The sequence below is a fragment of the Artemia franciscana genome, chromosome 8 (genome assembly GCF_032884065.1).
Source record: "Artemia franciscana chromosome 8, ASM3288406v1, whole genome shotgun sequence".
NCBI classification, from domain to species: domain Eukaryota; kingdom Metazoa; phylum Arthropoda; class Branchiopoda; order Anostraca; family Artemiidae; genus Artemia; species Artemia franciscana.
This window is the reverse complement of record NC_088870.1, coordinates 31,023,638-31,044,539: the sequence shown is the minus strand read 5'-3', so window position 1 is coordinate 31,044,539 and position 20,902 is coordinate 31,023,638. Positions and strand designations below refer to the sequence as shown.

Here is a 20,902-nt window from a genome sequence, read left to right as displayed (position 1 = left end):
AAGTAATTATCATTGAATGTTTTAAATCAGCTTCCAGAGTAACACAGTGTGTCTTTCTGTCAAGTGGGATTGAACTAAGCTTTCTTTGGACTATATACATTTTTTTCTGGACAATTAGACCTATTACTCACTCTAGGCTATGCCATCTCTACAAAACAATTTACCACTGACTTTGGATAGGCTAGCAACTGTCCAAGGTTTATAAGAATTTAATTAGAAGCTTCCTAAAGCAAGACCTGAAGACTTCATCCCCAACAAACTATTCAACCAAGCTTCTCTAGATATGCCCAGCAGATCACACTAATGCTTGAACTTTACCAATGAATTTTTTATTAAAAATCATTTTAAGGTCAAAATAAGATTATTTACCATCACTGGTTCTTGGAACAATTGCAGTTCCATTCTCTTCCCTGCAAAAAAATTCTTCAAACTTTTGTTTGTTAGCCATCATAAAAGTTTTATATTATTGCAGTGATGATAATGATGTTAAGTTACTTAACTAAAGATGCTCCTTAACTATCTTTAGCAAAAGTTACTGAAAAAGTTACTTTGAAGTAACTTTTCTGTCGTTCCAGCTGCTAAATAGCCTCAGCTGGAACGGAAAAAGTTACTTTTAGTAACTTTTCCGTAACTTTTAGTTACTTTTTGTCTCAGCTGGAACGCGCTCTAAATCATATAGAAAGAAAAAAGCCAAATTAGTGCTGCCAGAGGAAAGGCACTAACTGAAATTAATGAATGGTCTTTTAAAATAAAGAACACTCATACTATCAAATGAAATGCGTGATGTATTAAAAGAGATTCTGCTGCTGAAAAACCTATCCCATGCATGTTTTCTTTCTTCCCGTATGCTTAATACAAATTTGTTAATTAGACTAGCCTAGGGTTTAAAATTATGTTGAAAAATTTAATTCTAAAACTAGGAAAAATTCTACATTATTGAATTTTACCTATCTTAGAAAGTTTAGGCCAAGCTAACCTGGGTGAATAGGCTAGGACTTCAAGGATTGTTCCAGAGCTGACAGGAAGGTCTTTAGAAGTATCCTATGAGCCTCCACCCCTTTAACCTGCAAAGGGCATAAACTGTAAAAATATAATTTTTATTAGAATTTCATTGATTTAACCTTTAGTAGCCTACAATTAAAGTTTAAGGAAAGGCTTTTGAGCCTCTTAAACTCTGCTCCTAAATGCTAGTTAATAAGTTTAACCCAATATGCAATTGCTTCATTATAGCCTATGACAAATTTTAGGCTAGTTAATACATATTTAAGTTACTTCCACTATACTTCCCTCCATCTAAATAGGGTATACAAATCAAAATTAAGGGAAAGGAAATTTTTTTGGTAGGATTCTAGTTAATTGACTTCTTGCTATCTCGGAAAAGGTTTAGGATAAGAAAATGAAACTTTCAGGGATGGGTCTACAGGCTAAAGTATGTCCCAGGAAGGTATTTGAAAGTACACACCTTCACTCTTCTCCCTCTAGAGGGCCCTGCAATTTGCCTACATGACAGGTCTAAACCTATTGAAATTTTGACAAAACAACATTTTACCTTAATTTTCAGTTACTAGCCTAGTTGCTTTTTTTCTGCCTTTAGTTCTGAAAATGCAATTCCTGTTTTTTCTGTTATCCTCAAATAATGGGAATTGCATTTTCAGAACTAAAGGCAGAGAAAAAGCACCTAGTAGCCTAACTGAAAATTAAGGTAAAATGCTGTTTTGTCAAAATTTCAATAGGTATAGACCTGTTGTGTAGGCAAATTTCAGGGCCCTCTAGAGGGAGAAGGAGTGGAGGTGGGTACTTTAAAATATCTTTCCCGGGACATACTTTAGCCTGTAGACCCATCCTTGAAAGTTTCATTTTCCTAAGCTAAACCTTAGTAAAGTAAAATTAACTAGAATTATACCCTTATTTTTAATCTTAAAACTTAAAGCCACACTCTACACCAAACAAATTTTTTTCTTAACTAGAGCAACACAAGGATAGAAAATCCTTATATTGCTCCAAGCTGTGATTTAAGGTAATGAAAGCATACCATTCAATTCGAAATCTAATACTAACTTGAGTTTTTTAGTAGCTTACTTTTTAAAGTTTCTTTGTTTTATCATTCTCTAATTGTTTTTTTTTTTTTTAATTTGATTTTGTTGCTTAAAGGTAAGTTGTAACTTGTCTTATTTTTACTAGAAAAAAGCCACACATGAACTATTCACAAATTGAAAATAGGAGGGTTAAAAGATGTATAAGTTGTTAAAACTATTATATTTTTTTTATAATAAATCCTTGCATGTTAGATAGATGATAGTGAAAATATAAAATCAGTATTAGATTTACATCAAATTGTATGTTTTAGTCTTAGTTCTAATAGAAAAAATGAGAAACAGGTTCTTGCCTCAAGGGTTCAAAGTTGAATATGTGAGATTGTGAGGTTAGCAACTGTTTTATTTGGAAAGAGTGTTAATATGCACATTGAGTGGCATGTTTATCTTCTAACTAGTAAATTTATCAAGACATCAAACAAAAATTACTAATACCCTTAGATTACTCCTAGCTGCAATTCAAGGTAAGGTTATTTAAGGTAATACCTGTCTTAACTTTATAAAAAATTAAGTTTTGCATCAATGATGACTTGTTTCTACTTCTCTTTGACTCTATGTTTGAAAATGTTTGAAAAACCTATGTTTGAAACCTAAAATCTTGGGAAACACATAGAGCGGAGGGATTGGGATGAAACTTGGTGGGAAAAATAAGCACAAGTTCTAGATACATGATTGACATAACCAGAATGGATCCGCTCTCTTTGGGGTAGTTGGGGGGGGGGGGGGGGGGGGTTAATTCTGAAAAATTAAAAAAATGAGGTATTTTTAAATAGGTGATTGGATCTCAATGAAATTTGATTTTTAGAAGGATATTGTGTCTCAAAGCTCTTATTTTAAATCCCAACTGGATCTGGTGATATTGGGGGGAGTTTGGGGGTGGGAACCTAAAATCATGGAAAATGCTTAGATTGGAGGGATTGGGATGAAACTTGGTGGGGAAAATAAGCAGAATTCTTAGATACATGATTTACATAATTGGAACGGATCCGCTCTATTGGGAGGGGGGGGGAGGTTAATTCAAAAAAATTAGAAAAAATGACATATTTTCAACTTATGAACAAGTGATCAGATCTTCATGAAACTTCATATTTAGAGGGACCTTGTAACTCAGATCTCATATTTTAAATCTCAACCAGATCCAGGGTCATTGGGGGGGAGTAGTTAGGGGGGGACTAGAAATCTTAGAAAATACTTAAAGTGGAGAGATCAGGATGAAACTGGATGGGAAGAATAAAAACCTGTCTAAGATACTTGACTGACATAACCGGACCGGATCTGCTCTCTTTGGTGGAGTTGGGGGGGAGGGTGATTTGCAAAAATGAGGTATTTGTAACTTACAAAAGGGTGACCAGATCTTAATGAAATTTGATATTTAGAATGATCTTGTGCTTTAAAACTCTATTTTTAAGTTCTACCAGATCCTGTGGTGTTGGGGGGAGTTGGAGGGGGAAACCAGAATTCTTGGAAAACATGAAAATTGGGGTACTTTATCTTATGAACAGGTGATCAGATCTTAATGAAATTTGATATTCAGAAGGAATTCATGTCTCAGAGCTCTTATTTCAAATCCCAACTAGATCTTTTGACAATGGAAGGAGTTGGAGGGGGAAATCTTGGAAAACACTTTGAGTGGAGGAATGGGGATGAAGCTTGGTGGATAGAATAAGCAAATGTACTTGATACGTGATTGACGTAACCGTACTGGATTTGCTCTCTTTGGGGGAGTTAGGGGGAGGGGTTCATTGATTTGGTGAGTTTGGTGCTTCTGGATGTGCTAGGATGATGAAAAGTGGTAGGTGTGTCAGGGAGCTGCACAAATTGACCTGATAAAGTCATTTCTCAGATTCGACCATCTGGGGGGCTAAAGGGAGAGGAAAAATTAGAAAAAATGAGGTATTTATAACTTACGAGTGGGTGATCGGATCTTAATGAATTTTAATATTTAGAAGGACATTGTGACTCAGAGCTCTTATCTTAAATCCTGACCAGCATTAAGCCTCTGATTTTCCTTTTAAATCAATCTATTAATTCTTAGAATTTTGTTAGTGCTCATACCATATGAGCCCTTGGCTCTTAGCTCTTCTTGTCTTGTCACAAGTGCCATATGAGCTCTTAGATCTTGTTTTTTGTATCGTTAAAAGGCATAATATGACACTGTGTGCCAACTACTATTGAGAAATAATGCAACCCATCAAAATCAGCAAATTTTTACATATATTGCCTAGGGCTATATCAAGGTATTATCAGATAGGGGGCAGGGGTGGCTCTAGCCCCAGGAAGGGTGGACTTCTAAACATAAACTATAGATTTTGAAAATAGTTCTTCAACCAATTCCAAATGCAAATAGTTGCTTATCTGACGTTTAATTTCCTACCATTTATATTTTTATGTATATTTTATAGTATAAAAAAATGGGAACCAGACCTTCATTGAAGCTGTATTGAATAGGGAATCAAATGCTGTATTTCTTTGTTTGCTATATGATCTTGTGGTTGAATGATATATTTACTATTCTAAGCCATATAACACCTTTTCCAATCATAGTTCTTCAACCAATTCCAAATGCAAATAGTTGCTTATCTGACGTTTAATTTCCTACCATTTATATTTTTATGTATATTTTATAGTATAAAAAAATGGGAACCAGACCTTCATTGAAGCTGTATTGAATAGGGAATCAAATGCTGTATTTCTTTGTTTGCTATATGATCTTGTGGTTGAATGATATATTTACTATTCTAAGCCATATAACACCTTTTCCAATCTTTGACAATTCTTTTCTTTACCAATCTAAAACTTTTTGAAATGATCTTAAAATGCTCAGAAAACTTTCTTTTGGCCTAATTTGTGGTGTATTTCTGAAAGTTTGATTTTGTAGCACAAAGTTTATTAAAGTTCATCAAAGGCCTCTGCCCTTTGGAGAGGGTATAGGGATGATGTCTATGCTTCAAAATGTCTTAGCAGGGTATAATTTAGGCTCCAGAAAGTTTTGTTTACCTAACTGAACTACTTTCTAAGACAGTGAAAATCCCTTTGTATGGAATTTACCAAAAGAAGAAATATACAATTTGGCTTCTCATTTAATGCTCCGGTGGTAATGAGAACTACCATCTACCATTGAATTTGCATCCCCTTTCTAATGCCAGGATATACCCTTTGGCAATATGTAGAAGTTTGCTGGTTTTGTTAGTTTGTTTTATTTTTTTGTGATTATTTCTTATCAGCAGTGAGCTCTTAATGCTAATTAAATAAATAAAAACAAAATCATTGACCTTTTGTATTTTGTCTAGAGTTATATCCATGAATGTGGGGCTTAGTGTGATGCTATTTCAGTGTGGGTTATTATTATTTTTAGAAAAAAACTACTCTGAATTGGGAGTTGAAAGGTATATTTCTTTTGTATTGCTCTCTGATTTCTCTATTTCAAACAAATATTATCAGTTGAGTTAGGGAATGAAACTTGAAGGAATAAATTTATAGCACAAATTATGCTCCTAAAAGTTTTTTTTTCTAGCTAGCATCTGCACTCCTTCTCTATTCCTAAAGGTATTATTCTAGATGATTGGATTTATGGTAGGGTATCTTAGAAGATGGCTGTATTAGATGAATATGACTTTCAAAAATAAATTTGGAATATTCCAACAAATGTTGTGACTTCCTATCCAAATATCTAAATTAAAATTTTTGTTATAGTTTCTCTCCAAAAAGCCTGCTGGTTATCTTTTGTGTCATTAGTATAGTTGTAGATGAATGTAATAACAAGATGGAACATAAATTAATTGATTGAAAGTTTAAGCATGATGGCAGTATAAAAACCAAAGGAAAACTAACCTGCAGCTGTATAATAACCTTAAGTTTGAATGCTACACACTTAAACGAAAAACAAACAAATTATACTATACCAGGCTGGGTTAAATTTGTCATTAGTGTGGCAGATTTCACCTGTATAGGCAAAGGCTACAATGGCAAACTTTCCATGAAAGATATTTCCTTTTATTAAATATTTACACTCTTGTTTGGAAATATATTAATATATCTTTACACATGTACAGTATATTAACTAATTTTTCGTCTCTTCCCATGGGTAGTTCAAACAGACAGTAATCTGAAGCCTCATTAGCACCAATGTAAAGTCAGCACAAAGTGGGAAGGGGAGTGAATCTTTTGGGTTATAAAATTCGTATGCCTGAAGTCTCTGATAAATTTGAGAATGGGTTTTATGGGGAAAGTGGGCTAGCTTGGAAGGAATGGTATAAATGCAAATCCATGATAAACTCCGATTAGAAATGGCCCTCTGAAAGACAATCTCTTACTGGCAAGAATGTTATTTGGCTCTTAAATATCCCCACATGGGTTGGTATGAAGCTGAGATCCATTTGGAAACCATGGAGAGAATTCTTGTTTATTGTCATTTTGTTTATTGTCTATATGTAAAAAGACAAGCCAATGGTTTTGTCTGTTTTTTGTTATAAAAAAATCATCATGGCATCACTGTCTGGCTCCTTGAGAGGCCAGATGGTATTAAGCTGAGATTGGGTTTAAAGTCAGTCAGACTAGATGAGTATTTTTGAAATTTGGAACTGGTTTGAGAGGTATTAAAAAATATTTAGAAGTCTCATCAACGATAGGAGTCTCAGTAGACATAACTCATAAATTGTCAAATAATTATTGAGTGGCTGCTGTACCTTAAGTGAGGAAAAATGCATTAGGTGCAACTAGTTTCATCATTTTTAAATATCTACGTTAGTCACAGTGTATATTTATAAACTTGAGTGCCTAGTTTGGCACTAAACCTCCTTTTCATATACTGGAAACAAATAAGTTCCTCTGTGGCTTGCTAGGGGATTGTTAAGTTCTTCAAAGTGCAATCCCCTCTGCAGTAATGAAAATGTCTTCAGTAGTATGATCTTCTCACTTTCAAATTGGATGTAACCATTTTCACTTTGCGAGTTTTCTTTTTTTTGTGGGCTATTTTATTATTATCTGAATTCAACTTAGAATCTTTATCCTCCCTCCTTCCACCATGATGGGAGGAAGTAAAAAGAGGACATTCATTCACTAATAAACAACTGATTAAAATATGTGAGTGCTGTCTTGAAAACAGGGTCAAAACACAAGTGACAAAGGACCATTTTGAAAACCTGAACAGCACATAATAAAAGAAAGATAAAAACAGGTTTTATTATATTGCTGTAATAGTGGTTTCATATTGCCAGGCCACAGCATAAGTTACTTAACACAAATATCTAAAAGGATTCTGGTTGTTCAGCTAATGTGACCAAACAATCTGGAACAAGTTTACATTCTTACATATCTTTTATAAGCCAGTGTGCTTAGGTAATGTGCGGCTACTTATAATATTTGAATGTGCAACATTTGAATAAGTAATTGTTTAAAATATCAAATGTTTTTCAGGCTGGAGATTTATTCAAGTTGTCAGATGGAGAAATACTTCAAGACATATATGAAATAATCCCTGCATTAAAAGATATTATCTCAGATGATACCTTTGTTTATAATAAAAGTGATCATACACTTGTGGACATAACAATAACAAGATTAACATCTGCTATAAGGTAACTGATTAATGATTATGATTGACTTTCATAGTTTTGTGGGTGATGGCCACTGTTTTTTCCTTTTCTGGATAAATAAGAAATGGTTTATAAAAGTGACTTATGCAATAAATTACTATGAGTCACCTATAATATAAATGTATTACAAATGATGTGTCAAATTTTGTGTTTAACTTAAAATCTAATATATTGGGCCATACAAGTGCCAAAAATTTGAATAAAACTAGAAACTGAAAATCAATAAAAACTAGGTTAAGAAACAGAAAGATTAGGTGCAGGTAGATGCCAGTCAAGAATAAAAGTAAAAAAAAATAATACAAAGTATAAGCAAATTATTGAAAAATTCATCAAAAGGGAATGGTAATTTTTTCTTTTTGACAAATTGTTTAAAGGTTGAAACTTGACCTATCTGGATTCTTTGATGGCAAACCCCTATGTGATTGCGGGGGAAAATAAAGCATCTCAGTTGCATTGCGTCAAAAACGTTTGGTGTCTCTGCACTTTATTGCAGGGTTGAAAACTCAGGTTTTCTAATGGGAAAGGTATGAAAGTTGACTTTTGTTGAAAATTATTTTAATGTCCTTTTTGTATTCTGTCATTCTGGTTACTAAGATCTTCTGGCAGTCAAAGGTCAAAACAGAAGAGGCATATTGTCAAAGGGGACGAATAAAGGACAGTCATACTTGAAGTATATGACTAATTAAGAGAAAGAGTTTGAAAGTGGTTTGAAGAGTAACAGAAAAGAGTTGGGTGCTGGAAACCTTTGTTACTATGGTTAGCTCTATCAAGATTTCAGCAAAAAGTAACACCAAGGATTTCAATATCTGAGAAAGTAAGTGACTGAGATAATTTCAGGTCAGGAGAAGGAAGGAGGTATTTATTACTATGGAAATATGCTGTCAAAATGTTGGATTTACTGTTCTGGATATAATTGTTAAGAGAGGCACCATTGTTACAAGTATAATCTGAAATGGGTTGATCTTGATGATTACCATACTAATTTCACAAGTTACGGGGTGGTAAATGTGGTCCATTTAGAACCTCTCAGAGGTTAGAGAACCTCTTTTTGACCAGTGCGCTTGTGCACTGAAGACTTTTGAAACTGTACCAAATATCCTATATTCAGAAACAATCGTCCTGTGGGATTCTTATTTGAACTGATAAATAAAAAGACTATTTCTCTGCAAGTTCTTCAAAGATGTTAACGAGGTTTCAGGTTCTAGATTCAATGAAAGCTTGGCTTTTCATATATGTACCAATTTCATTATTCTCTGTAATCAAGACACAAGTATAGACAGGGACATTTTCATGTAACATTATAAAACAAGTCATTTCTTGTTTCATAGGCCTTCAATTACTTTATGATTTGCCAGAAAAAAAAAATCTTCACTCCATGGCACCAGTGGTGCCAAATGTAAAATATGCAGTGTTTAGTATTCATTTTGTAAAGCAATAGTAGGAGCTTAAAAAAAATAAATAGAAGTCAATACATGCTATGACAACATTGTGTATCAATGCCAAATTCCCGTGTTTCAAAGAAGAAATACATTTATTTTGGCTACCAAAACTTTTATCAAAGAATATCTGTATAAACTGTTACGCAATTTTGCACTATATCTTTATTTTGGTTTTCCTTAGGGTACTGAAAGCTACCCCTATTCTGTATAGAATATCATTTTCTGTACACTTTACTAGAAAAGTGTGTGCATTTGTTTTCAAATACATATGTTGTAATGCCACATCAATGCTGTGTTTTATCTTCCCTTCAAAGTTACCCTTTTTTATTTATTTTTTCTTTTAGGCAATCTGGTTCAAAAGAATGTAATATCAGGTTAATTCTTGACCTTTTAGATACATGTTTGAGTCACACACTGACACCAAATGAAAAGAAACAAGATCCCCCACATTCTAAAATAAGTGCTGAACTGCTGTCATGTTTATTCAAAGAGGTAATTGTAATTTCTCATTTGTTTTACTGCTGTTACTTAAAGTTTATAAAATGTATATAAAGTGCATTCTTATGTAATGGAAGTTATTATTGGTCAGTTAATTGGACGAATATTCCTGATTAGATTATTTATAACTGTTTTTATCCTAGGCTGTTTTTATTTCACAGATTTTCTTCCATTTTATTTTAACAACCACTCAAAAGACATAAAAAGACGGCCTCGCTAGTTCCATTGTCAAAGCCTTTGTGCCCATAAGGCAGAGCAAGGCATTGTCAAACAGCTTGTGGTAGTAAACTGTAGTAAGGAGTGACCCAGCTCAATTGTAACCAAAACTCTAAAAAATGGGATTTTGATACCAATGGTTACATCAAAAGAATCGCATTTTAATGCTAAATTTAAATATATAAATTTCATCAAGTTTAGTCTTAGTCATCAAAAGTTACGAGCCTGAGAAAATTAGCCTTATTTTAGAAAATAGGGGGAAACACCCCCTAAAAGTCATACAATCTTAACAAAATCACACCATCAGATTCAGCGTATCAAGGAAACATATTGTAGGAGTTTCAAGCTCCTATCAACAAAAATGTGGAATTTCGCATTTTTTGCCAGAAGACAGATCATGGATGTGTGTTTATTTGTTTTTTTGTTTTGTTTTTTTCCCCAGGGGTGATCGTATCGAATCAATGGTCCTAGAATTTCGCGAGAGGGCTCATTCTAACAGAAAGTAAAAGTTCTAGTGCCCTTTTCAAGTGACAAAAACTGGAGGGCTCCTAGGCCCCCTCCCTAGCTCATTTTCCCCCAAAGTCACCAGATCAAAATTCTGAGATAGCCATTTCATTTACCATAGTCGAAAAACCTAATAACTATGTCTTTGGGTACGACTTACTCCCCCACAGTCCCCGTGGGAGGGGTTGCAAGTTACAAACTTTGACCAATGTTTACATAAAGTAATGGTTAATGGTAGAGACGTTTTCAGGGGGATGTTTTTTGGTTTGGGGGGGGGTTACGTGGGAAGATCTTTCTATGGAGGAATTTGCAATGGGAGAAGAGAATCTCAATGAAGGGGGTGCAGGGTAATCTAGCATTATTAAAAAAAAACAATGAAAAAAGAAATATGAAAAGTTTTTTCAACTAAATGTAAGGAACATCCTTAAAATTTAAAACGAGCAGAAATTATTTAGCACATGAGGAGTTCCCCTCCTCGTATTGCGTCGGTCTTTACGCTAAAGTATTTTTAGTAATTTCAACTATTTATTCTACGGCCTTTGTGATTCAGAGGTCATTCTTAAGGAATAGGGACAACATTTAAGCTTTAGTGTAAAGAGCGAGGTATCAACAAGGGGGTGAACCCCTCATATACGTAAAAAAACATACGAATATAGAAGTTCGTTACGTAAGTTAATTCGTAAGTTACGTATATTTTTTACTAATGAAAACGTTCGTAAAAAATTAAAAGTTCTAGTTGCCTTTTTAAGTAATCGAAGAATTGGAGGGCAACTAGGCCTCCTCCCCCGATCTTTTTTTTCTCAAAATCTTCCGATTAAAACTATGAGAAATCCATTTAGCAAAAAAATTAATAAGCAAATTTTGTTTTAATTATTTATGTGCTGAGAGCCACGATCAAAACATGCATTAATTCAAAAACGTTCACAAATTAAATTAAAAAAAGCAATTTTTTAAACTGAAAGTAAGGAGCGATATTAGAACTTAAAATGAACGGAAATTACTCCGTATATGAAAAGGGCTTTTTCTCCTCAACACCCCGCTCTTTACGCTAAAGTTTTTTACTGGTTTAAAAAGTAGAGTTAAGAGAAAGTGTCATACTTTAGCGTAAATAGCAGGAGGGTTGAGTAGGACAAGCCTCTTTCATATACGGAATAATTTCTGTTCGTTTTAAGTTTTAATGTCGCTCCTTACTTTCAGTTAAAAAAAACTTGTTTTTTTTTTAATTTAATCTCTACGACTTTAGACATGACTTTTTGATACTTTTACTATCCCCATCACAATAAACTCATGTGAAACATGGACGTCAAAAGTAGATGACCAGTCTCAACTCACAGTGTTTGAAACTAAATGTTTCTGCTGCATTGCTGGCATTACCTACATTGATCAAATCTCAAACGCAGAACTCCTTGATTGCCTTAAAATACAATCAACAATCCTCACAAAGGTCCAACCCTAGCAACATCGGTCGCTCGGCCACGTCAAGCGGGTGAGTCAATCCCGTACCCCAAAAGTTATCTTTGAAGGCCAAATTCACGGTTCTTATCCTCATGCTCGTCCCCTAAAGAGGTGGAAGGAAAACTTTGTACCTCATCGCCTTTCCGACCTTCTTTGTCTAGCAGAAGACTATGAATTATATAAAAGACATATCCACAGCTTTATGAAGAAGTAGGCCCCAAGACGACCTTCAAGGGCAGACATGACTTAAGTCAAGTCAATTGCGATTTAGTGTATCCTTGGCTATTTTTTGCACCCCTTCATTGACATAGTAACAATTTAGTTATTGATATTGAACATTTTTTAAGGGCCATTAGCATCATTTGTTCTTACTGCTGAAAACAAAATATGTTTTGAATATTATTTGTCTAATTAGAAAATAAAATTAAGAAATTAAGTACTGTTTAAATTCCTTTTTCCAAAAAGTCTTTCTTTCTTTATCTTTGTATTTGAAACGCTTAATTTTATTAGCCAAGTCCAAAGATTACTTCAACAAACTAAACAGATTGCTTCGTAATTATCGATTGACGTCTTAGAATTTTTATTCATACGTCAATAAAATATCCATTTTCGTCATTTTTGTATGAAATAGAATCAATAGGAAATTAAAGACAAATAATCGTTTTTTTTTTAAATTAATATGTTAGAATAGATACGTTCAGGGCGCAATCAGTTGTTTGCCATTCGCCCAGTAGATTTAGCGTTTCCTCTTGTGTGCTAAGAGTATAGGCGAATGAACTATAAGCATTAGCTGTAAAAGCAGTGTCTTTCCTTGAAATACGGGGAGGTGTGGGCTTTCAGGCACAAGGATTGCAAATGTCTGCATGATTAAGGTTTGAACAATGTCTAATGTGCATACATTCCTGTTAAAATCGGTCTTTACAAGTTTGTGATCGACGCCGCAACGATGAAATTTATTGTTGGGGGTTTATAAATTTTCAGATCATGCATATTTCATTGCGTGATTTGTAGGAAGGTGGAAGTAGCTTGGAAGTTCCGCAAGCCTCTGAAAATCCACCCCCTCTGTTTTCTTGAACTAAGATACTTACTTACTGCTTTGAATTAAATCATGTTATAACTGAAATGCAATGAAAAAAATTGAGATTTTCTATAACAAGGTAGCAAAGGCTGAAAAGATGAAAAAGACCTTAAAACCTAGCAGGAACAGAAATTGAAATGGTAATCAAGTCTAGCTAAGGGGATCCGATACCCTAACATCAAATGCGGGTCTCAGTGTTAGTTGACTGTCTCAAGATAAAGGGCCTATTAGCGAGTACTCCCAGAGGACTAGCCATCATCGAGAGCTGGCGAGAATTGGTCGTTGGACTGAGAAAGAATTTGAGATGGACTGCCCCATCATGACTCTTTTTTTCTTTAAAAGAAAAGTGACAACACGTTCTTTAAAAATAGGCTAAAAAATACAGCGTTTCTTCTTAAAGCCAATTTCCTTATTTCATGACCCAATCAACTTTTTTTTTACTTTTAAATACAAAATGAATGCAAGCTGATGCTGTGTTGTTTTTTGCCTCAGAACGTGAAACCTAGCCTCTGAAAAGACATCCCCTCTGTCCATTGGCCTAAGGTACTTGCCCCATAAGTTTCAAAAGTGTATTAGCACTTTCATGTGAAGAATCCAAAGTAGAGTACATATTTCAAAATCATCGCTCTCACGTCTCAATGGCCTAAGGTACTTATGCCATAAATTTCAAGCTGGGTGGTAAAAAAAAACTTGCTTCTTTGATGTGAGTATTTGCATTGAGTATTTCGTTAACGATATTCGTCCCGTGAAAAAATGTCAATCTTTGCAGGTTTAGGATATTGAATATTGTTTTCAGACCACGACTATCTGTTTTGTATTAGAGTTCATTTTTTATGGCACTTGGTATTTACCAAGTGACATAGCGATCCCAAATTCTGTTGGTCTGTCGGTCTGTCTGTTTGTCCCGGTTTTGCTAGTTTAGGCACTTCTAGATAAGCTAGGGCGACAAAATTTGGCAGACATATCAGGGACCAGACCAGATTAAATTAGAAATAGTCGTTTCCCCGATTCGACCATCTCTGGGGGAGTGGGGGGATGGTTAATGCGAAAAAATAGAAAAAATGAGGTATTTTGAACTTACAAACGGGTGATTGGATATTAATGAAATTTGATATTTAGAATGATATGGTGTCTCAGAGCTCTTATTTTAAATTCCAACAGGATCCGGTGACATTGGGGGGAGCTGGAGGGGGAAACCTAAAATCCTGGAAAACGCTAAGAGTGGAGGGATCGGGATGAAACTTGATGGGAAAAATAAGCACAAGTCCTAGATACTTGATTTACATAACCGGAAAGAATCCGCTCTCTTTGGGGGAGTTGGGGGGAGGGTTAATTCTGAAAATTTAGAAGAAATAAGGTATTTTTAAGTTACGAAGGAGCGATTAGATCCTAATAAAAGTTCATATTTAGAAGGATCTCGTAACTCAGAAATCTTATTTTAAATCCCGACCGGATTTAGGTTCATTTGGGGGATTTGGGAGGGGGGCCGGAAATCTTGGAAAACGCTTAGAGTGGAATTATCAGGATGAAACTTGGTGGGAAGAAAAAGCACAAGTCCAAGATACGTGATTGACATAACCGGACTGAATCCGCTCTCTTTGGGGGAGTTGGAGGAGGTGTTAATTCGGAAAAATTAGAAAAATTGGGTATTTTTAACTTAAGAACGGGGGAAGTTAGGGGGGATCCAGTGCTTTGGTGAGTTTGGTGCTTCTGGACGTGCTAGTACGACGAAAATTTGTAGGCGTGTCAGGGACCTGTACAAATTGACTTGATAAAGTCGTTATCCCCGATTCGACCATCTGGGGGGGGGGCTGAAGGGAGAGGAAAAATTAGAAAAAATGAGGTATTTTTAACTTACGAGTGGGTGATTGGATCTTAATGAATTTTGACATTTAGAAGGACCTCGTGTCTCAGAGCTCTTATTTTAAATCCCGACCGGCATTAAGCCTCTGATTTTCCTTTTAAATTAATCTATTGATTCTTAGAATTTTGCTAGAGCTCATGCCATATGAGTTTTTGACTCTTGACTCTTCCGACCTCGTCACAAATGCCATATGAGCTCAAAGCTCTTGTTTATAGATGCAAGGACCCATTCAAATATTTTGTTAGTTTTCTTTTAATTCTGCAAAGTTGATTGAGGAGGAAGAAAAAAAAATGGTTAGTATACATTTTTCCCTGGTGAAAATAACGCTTCTCCCTGCCTAGATTGATGTGAAAGACCTCTATCAATACCCCTGAAATACTTTAAAATTCTAGCCTTAAATATGTCTTTGATTTTTTTTACCCCTCTATCTCAGAGACCCTTGAAATCTTGGACCTCGTATATCCCTATTATAGTGAAAATGTTTCCTTTTGGAAGCAGCACGGTTATATTTTATGTTAAGACTTGCAACATGGATGTGACCAGACACCTTTACGGCTAGATTTTGCCTGTGACAATGATCTCGTCAATTGCTAGTCATAAGATTTGACAGTGCTTGACTTCTTTTTCTGACAGTGCTTAAGTTTTGCAGTAGTGTGACTTGCCTACATTTAAATGTAATAGAGCAGACTCGCATATCAGTGGTCTGCGGATTGTTTGTGCTCCATAAAGACTGGCATCGTAACTTGTAGAGCCTGGAGGCACAAAATTGCAAAAATATACGAACAATTTATTATTATTTATTGAGTTAACGTTTTAAGAGGGTAACGCAAGAGGAATAAACAAAAAACATTAAAAAACAAAAATATAAATTCCTGCACCTGCACACGCTGGAATAGACAGAAGGGATTGCTCCTATGATTGGTAGTGAATACACCCATTCCTTCTCGATAAAATAAATATTGCGGCCAAAAGAATCCTAATTTTCCTAGTTCAAATTCCCTTTCTCCATAGATTTGCCTGTATGAACCTTATATAAGAAGTCCTTATGAGATAACTCGCCTGATTTTTTCTCGATTAATTGCGAAATTACGTAGTACTTCGACTGAATCATCTTTAATAAATTATTTTCTTGGCTGTTAAATCGTCCTGGGTAATAACACTTATCACCCGAACAATATTTATACCGCAAACGATGTGTTTACTCTGTAGTACAATTAAAGTACTTTATCTATATTTTGTTTATTTGCTTGAGTTTTTTCATTAATACATTGAAGATTAAAGGTTTAGAGCATAGTTTTGGAGATAAAATTCAAAACAAATTCTGAGTTTTTCTTATCGCATAGAAATATTTAAACTCGAAAGAGTTTTCAATTATAAGAAGGCTAAATAGAAACTTAAGATAAAATATTAAACGTCATAAAATACTTTCCCTACTTTAATTTCTGCCTTAAAGCTACTGGAGAATCTAAATAATTTGTAAATAATTTGAGACTTCAAATGATTAAAGTTAATCTATTCCAGATCAAAGAAGAATTTAAACAGAATTTTATTACGCTGGGAGAACATTTTAGAAAAACTGTTGTGTAAAAATATGGCTTTCCATGTTTTTGAACAAACACTATCTATAATTTCGAAATTATAAACCGCTGGTGTTGCTCAGAAAAATTTAAAATATGACAATCTACGTGATAATGAAAGTTGTGATATTTTATATTTTGATTTGGTTTTGCAGATTCATTAAAATCAAAATTTTGGGTGGGCCCCTGTGAATCTTCTCCCTGAAGCAAGCAAAAAAAAATTATTACAAATAGAAAAAAAACCTTTGGTTTTATTGTTTATCTGGAACTTAGTAAAGACTTGACCACGACATTTCTGGTGGTGATTCTTACCCAAAATATAAAAAGTGCCATAGAATGTACCATGTGTCAACGTGTGTGGTTGTAAAGCACTGCCTTGATAATGTCCCTTAGTTAATTTCAGCATAGATTTTATTTTTTTTACAGACGTAGTAGCTATTTATTTAATTGAAAACTCATCTACAAACTCGAAAAAGATGGAGAATAAGTGGGGAAAAATTAAGGAAAAGATGACAATACTGTTGAAAAAACTAACATATGCACTAGCAGAATGATGAAAATAGTGTCAGAGTGTAGCCTAATGCGAGACAAATATCGACAAAACCAATAAAAAGCTATAGCAACTTCAAATTGTATATAAATCAAGAATAAATGTCTTCGCACATACACGCTAGCTAAGATATAACCAATAAATGATCTAACAGTCGGTTTTCTATACACCTCAAAGGAAAAATAAATACATAATCAACATATTCATACATAGATGAACCACAAATAAATCCCTGTAATAGATAAACGCATTAAATAAAAATCACTCAATAATTCCATATGTATATAAATCACTGCACTAGGAGTAGGCCTATTTCCTGACCAGGTTTTTTTTTTTATCTCTCGCAATAGCCTGAGACATAGCGGGTAAATGTTCAGCAATTGTATACTTTTGAACTAATAGAGTATTTTTATGCCAAGCTTGTAAAATTTTAATAAATGTTGTGCAAAAAGGAAAAACAACGAGCGAACTTGGGATTGGGCTGATTTGTGAGGATTTTCAGAGTGGGGCAGTATATAAGATATGAAGGAGGGTCACTACATCATAAAGACCAGTAAGCAGATAACAATTAAAACGGAATTTAGTAATCAAGGCATAAGATGCAGAAACTCGAACATTAAGTTGGTTACTAATAAGTTACCTCGTGTGTTGAACGGAGGACCCTAAGGGTAGGCTCAAACACACTAACAGAGTGATAGGCGGAATTGCTGAGTTTACAAGTTCTATTAGCGAGGGAGGCAAGCACTTCCAATCGAAGAGAACAACTTCAAATCTCTTCGAGCTAGACTGAAACCTAACCTTGTGGTATTCATCTTGGAGTATTGCCAGTCCTTTTATAATTGTATATAAGTTTTTATTTTAGCAGTAATATTTCTTGTAAATTATTATGTTCTGTAGAACTATGACAAAACTGACTTGATGAAAATGTGTATTCCGACTGCAATCAAATTCTTGCACAAAGGCAACAAAGAGCTATCAAAGAACATAGCAACTTACCTTTGGCTGGCAGCCTCTGCTAACGCATTCATATTGGCAATGAACATTCAACCCGTGATTGACTCTCTCATTACAGGTATCTCACTTTTTATTCCCTAGTGTTACCAATTATTCCATAGTGTTTACTTGGTGCTACTAATTCTGTGGCGGAGGTTTGAATTAAGGTAAAGTGGAGAATTTCAGTAAGGTATCTTCTTTTAAACAAAAAAGTTCGTCCAATGTCTCATCTGGAAGAAAAGAATGGCTACTCTGTCACACTTTGACAGGAATTGAAAACTTACCCTTTTTTCAAACTAAATTTTTTATTGTAAATTAAAAATTAATTAGATAGGCTAATTTTAGAAAACTTCTAGCAAATTTTAAAAGACAAATTTTTTTTATCAACACAATCTTTTGTACTGTAAATTTAGGGGGGGGGGGAAAGAATGAATGATTGTAGCCTACTGCTAGATTCAAAGAGACATTTGACTAAAAAGATATCAAATTAAGAAATAATTAGAGTCACAGTTATTTCAATTGTATTAATAGCAGAGATGATAATTGTTAACTTGAAGCTGGCAGGCACGCAGAAAGAAGGTGCCAAGAAGCAGTTATAATAATTACTAAGAGCCTCTTATGATTGGCCAAGTATAACTGGCCAGTCTACACCAATAATAAGCAATCAACCTTAAAAAACCTAAGTAAACAATAGCTTACTTAGTAGATTGTTATTTGTTCTAAATAGTAAGTATATTAGATGAGGCCCTTTAAAATTTTTTTTTGCTAAAATTCAGTGTTAATTTAAAGAGTACAGGCTGAGTGGATGATTGGTCTCCTCGTATGGAGGATAACCCTGGATGTGGCAATAAAACAAACAAAAAGAACTATAGATTTTTTAAATCTGTAATGTCACTAATTTCACACAAAAAAGGACATTAAGACCAAACGAATAGAATTCATCCTGTATATGTTCGGGCTGTCCCCCTAAACTATAATCTTTTCAATACAACTTGGACTTATTTCTCGAGTATTTCAATAACAAATGCTCAAACAAGGGCAGTGGAATGGGATAAATAGTATTTTTCACAATGCCTCAAAACGGAAGAGCTTATTGATGTGCGGACTTGTTGATAAGTATTCACTTTAAATAATAAGATTTTCGGTTTAAAAAAATATTTTGAAACGCAATCGAAGAACTTTCAATTGCTGACTAACTATAATCGTTATACTGAGAAATTATATCAATAAACCATTAAAAAACTGAACGTAAAGAACGCGGAGTTAATGGAGGGGGAGGTTTCTCATATACAAGATAATTTCTGGTCGTTCATCTTTTAATTGCCCTTTAATTTCATTTGGAAAACTTGCAGTTTTTTTAATTAAATAAAAAAAAACTTTCTTCATGAATGTAGAAAGTGATGTTAAAACTCTTCATGTAAAATTTGAAATCATTGTCCTTTTAAGGAGGATCATAGTTAGGAATTGGAAAGCACGTGCGGAGGCACTTTTTGGATAGAACGGAGGATGGGGAAGAACAGGCATTATGGCCAAGGATTGACGAACCAGCAGAGACGAATGACCTGACCTGTTGTTGTGATTCAAAATCTAAATATTGTTTTCCATTTCTTACCTTTTCCATCACATACATTACCGTAAATGCCTTAAAACATTCACAGAAAATCTCTTATCTTTTGTCAAAAGATCATATTGAACAACTCCACGACATCCCTAGAAAACTTTAAAATATCGTTCTCATTTTCGATCGAATCATTCGTGTACAATTGTGCCATTGTTTTGGACATCATCAGGAACAAACCTGTTAGTACCACATCTATTTTTGTCAATTTCATCTTATGACATTGCTCTACAAAATCCTGTATTTTCACTTTTTTGCTACGTCGCAGAGAGCACCCTACACTTGTTCAGTAATTACCGTTCTATTCTGGTGAATTGCCGCCATGTGCCATGGGCCTTCTCTTGTTCCTAAAGGATGCCGCTTGCTGTAGCATAGTGTATAAATTAAACTGCTTATAGCTAATATCTGTTCCAAAAATTCGGTCTAACTTTTCATCAGCCCTCGTATGTATTGTCTTTAGTCTAGATAACCAAAGAATTCATCTCTGGCCCTATATTTTATATAGGCCTTAATTTTATGTTACGTTGATTTTAGTAATTATAAATGAATAAAATTGAAGTTTTAATGTATTTCTATGTTTTAGGAAATTACTGTTTAACAAGGGTTTTGCCGTTGGTTTATGTTTTTCATCCTGATCCCATAAATGACCATATAATGGTGCTTGCATCCCTTTTACATGGAATGGACATCGTTGAAAAGCTAGCACTGCTTGACCTTCTATTGAGGGTGGCCAAAACAAAGCCAAGCGTGAGTAGTTTTCCCCCTCTAGAATGAAATAAACGAAAAGATCATGATTTTTTTTACGAGACTCTATTTCAAATAAAATTATATTGGAGTTTCTTCATTGCTTTCAGCTACTGCTATTATGCTATAAAGTGCTTCATTTTCTATTTGTTTTGTTTGCTATGTTTTCTAAACGAATGGACCGATTGAGCTGAAATTTGGCATTTGTGACATCCTCTAGCTGAAGGAGATGTAGAGAAGGAGAGGAGGAACGAGTTGATGGATTTAGTAATAATCATACTTTTTTGGAAGTGCATAAAGCAATGTATGAACTTTTCTGACAGGAGGAGAGAGGAGGGGGTTAGGGAAGGATGACTTTGAGATTTTTTTTTTATTCTCTACGTTATGTATGGCTTGGCACATGATCTTATTCTCCTTCCCCATATCGTTTTTTTTTAGCAAAATAAGGTCAAAAGAGACGATGGGACTTGAGTATTCTTATACTTAAAGCATAATTTATGTAAAGCAAATTTTTTGAAGCACTAAAAATGTTATCACAACCATTATAAAAATGCGTAAGAAACGCCCCTCGGATCTAGGATAAGAAATTCTGAGCTGTTTTTATTCTTGTATTCTTCGCTACTCCCTCAGCGCTTAAAAAAACAGAGGGACTAATTGGAAAAAATCTTATGACAAAAAA

At 34.4% G+C, this 20,902-nt stretch overlaps 1 protein-coding gene across 8 annotated transcripts in view; it reads left to right on the top strand.

Moving 5' to 3' along the window:
• Positions 1-641: 641 nt before the first annotated feature.
• Positions 642-20,902, top strand: part of LOC136030293 (protein melted-like) — an 89,043-nt gene continuing 68,782 nt past the window's right edge. For 2 of the 8 annotated variants that reach the window (XM_065709163.1, XM_065709161.1), the window contains exons 1-5: positions 642-824; positions 7,509-7,669; positions 9,471-9,618; positions 17,766-17,940; positions 20,063-20,226. In XM_065709163.1, coding sequence (XP_065565235.1) covers positions 777-824; positions 7,509-7,669; positions 9,471-9,618; positions 17,766-17,940; positions 20,063-20,226 — 696 coding nt within the window. In that variant the 5' untranslated portion in view covers positions 642-776. Of the gene's footprint in view, positions 844-7,508; positions 7,670-9,470; positions 9,619-12,528; positions 12,672-17,765; positions 17,941-20,062; positions 20,227-20,902 lie in introns of those variants that run through there. The other 6 variants (XM_065709160.1, XM_065709162.1, XM_065709165.1 and 3 more) reach the window with 5 other exon arrangements.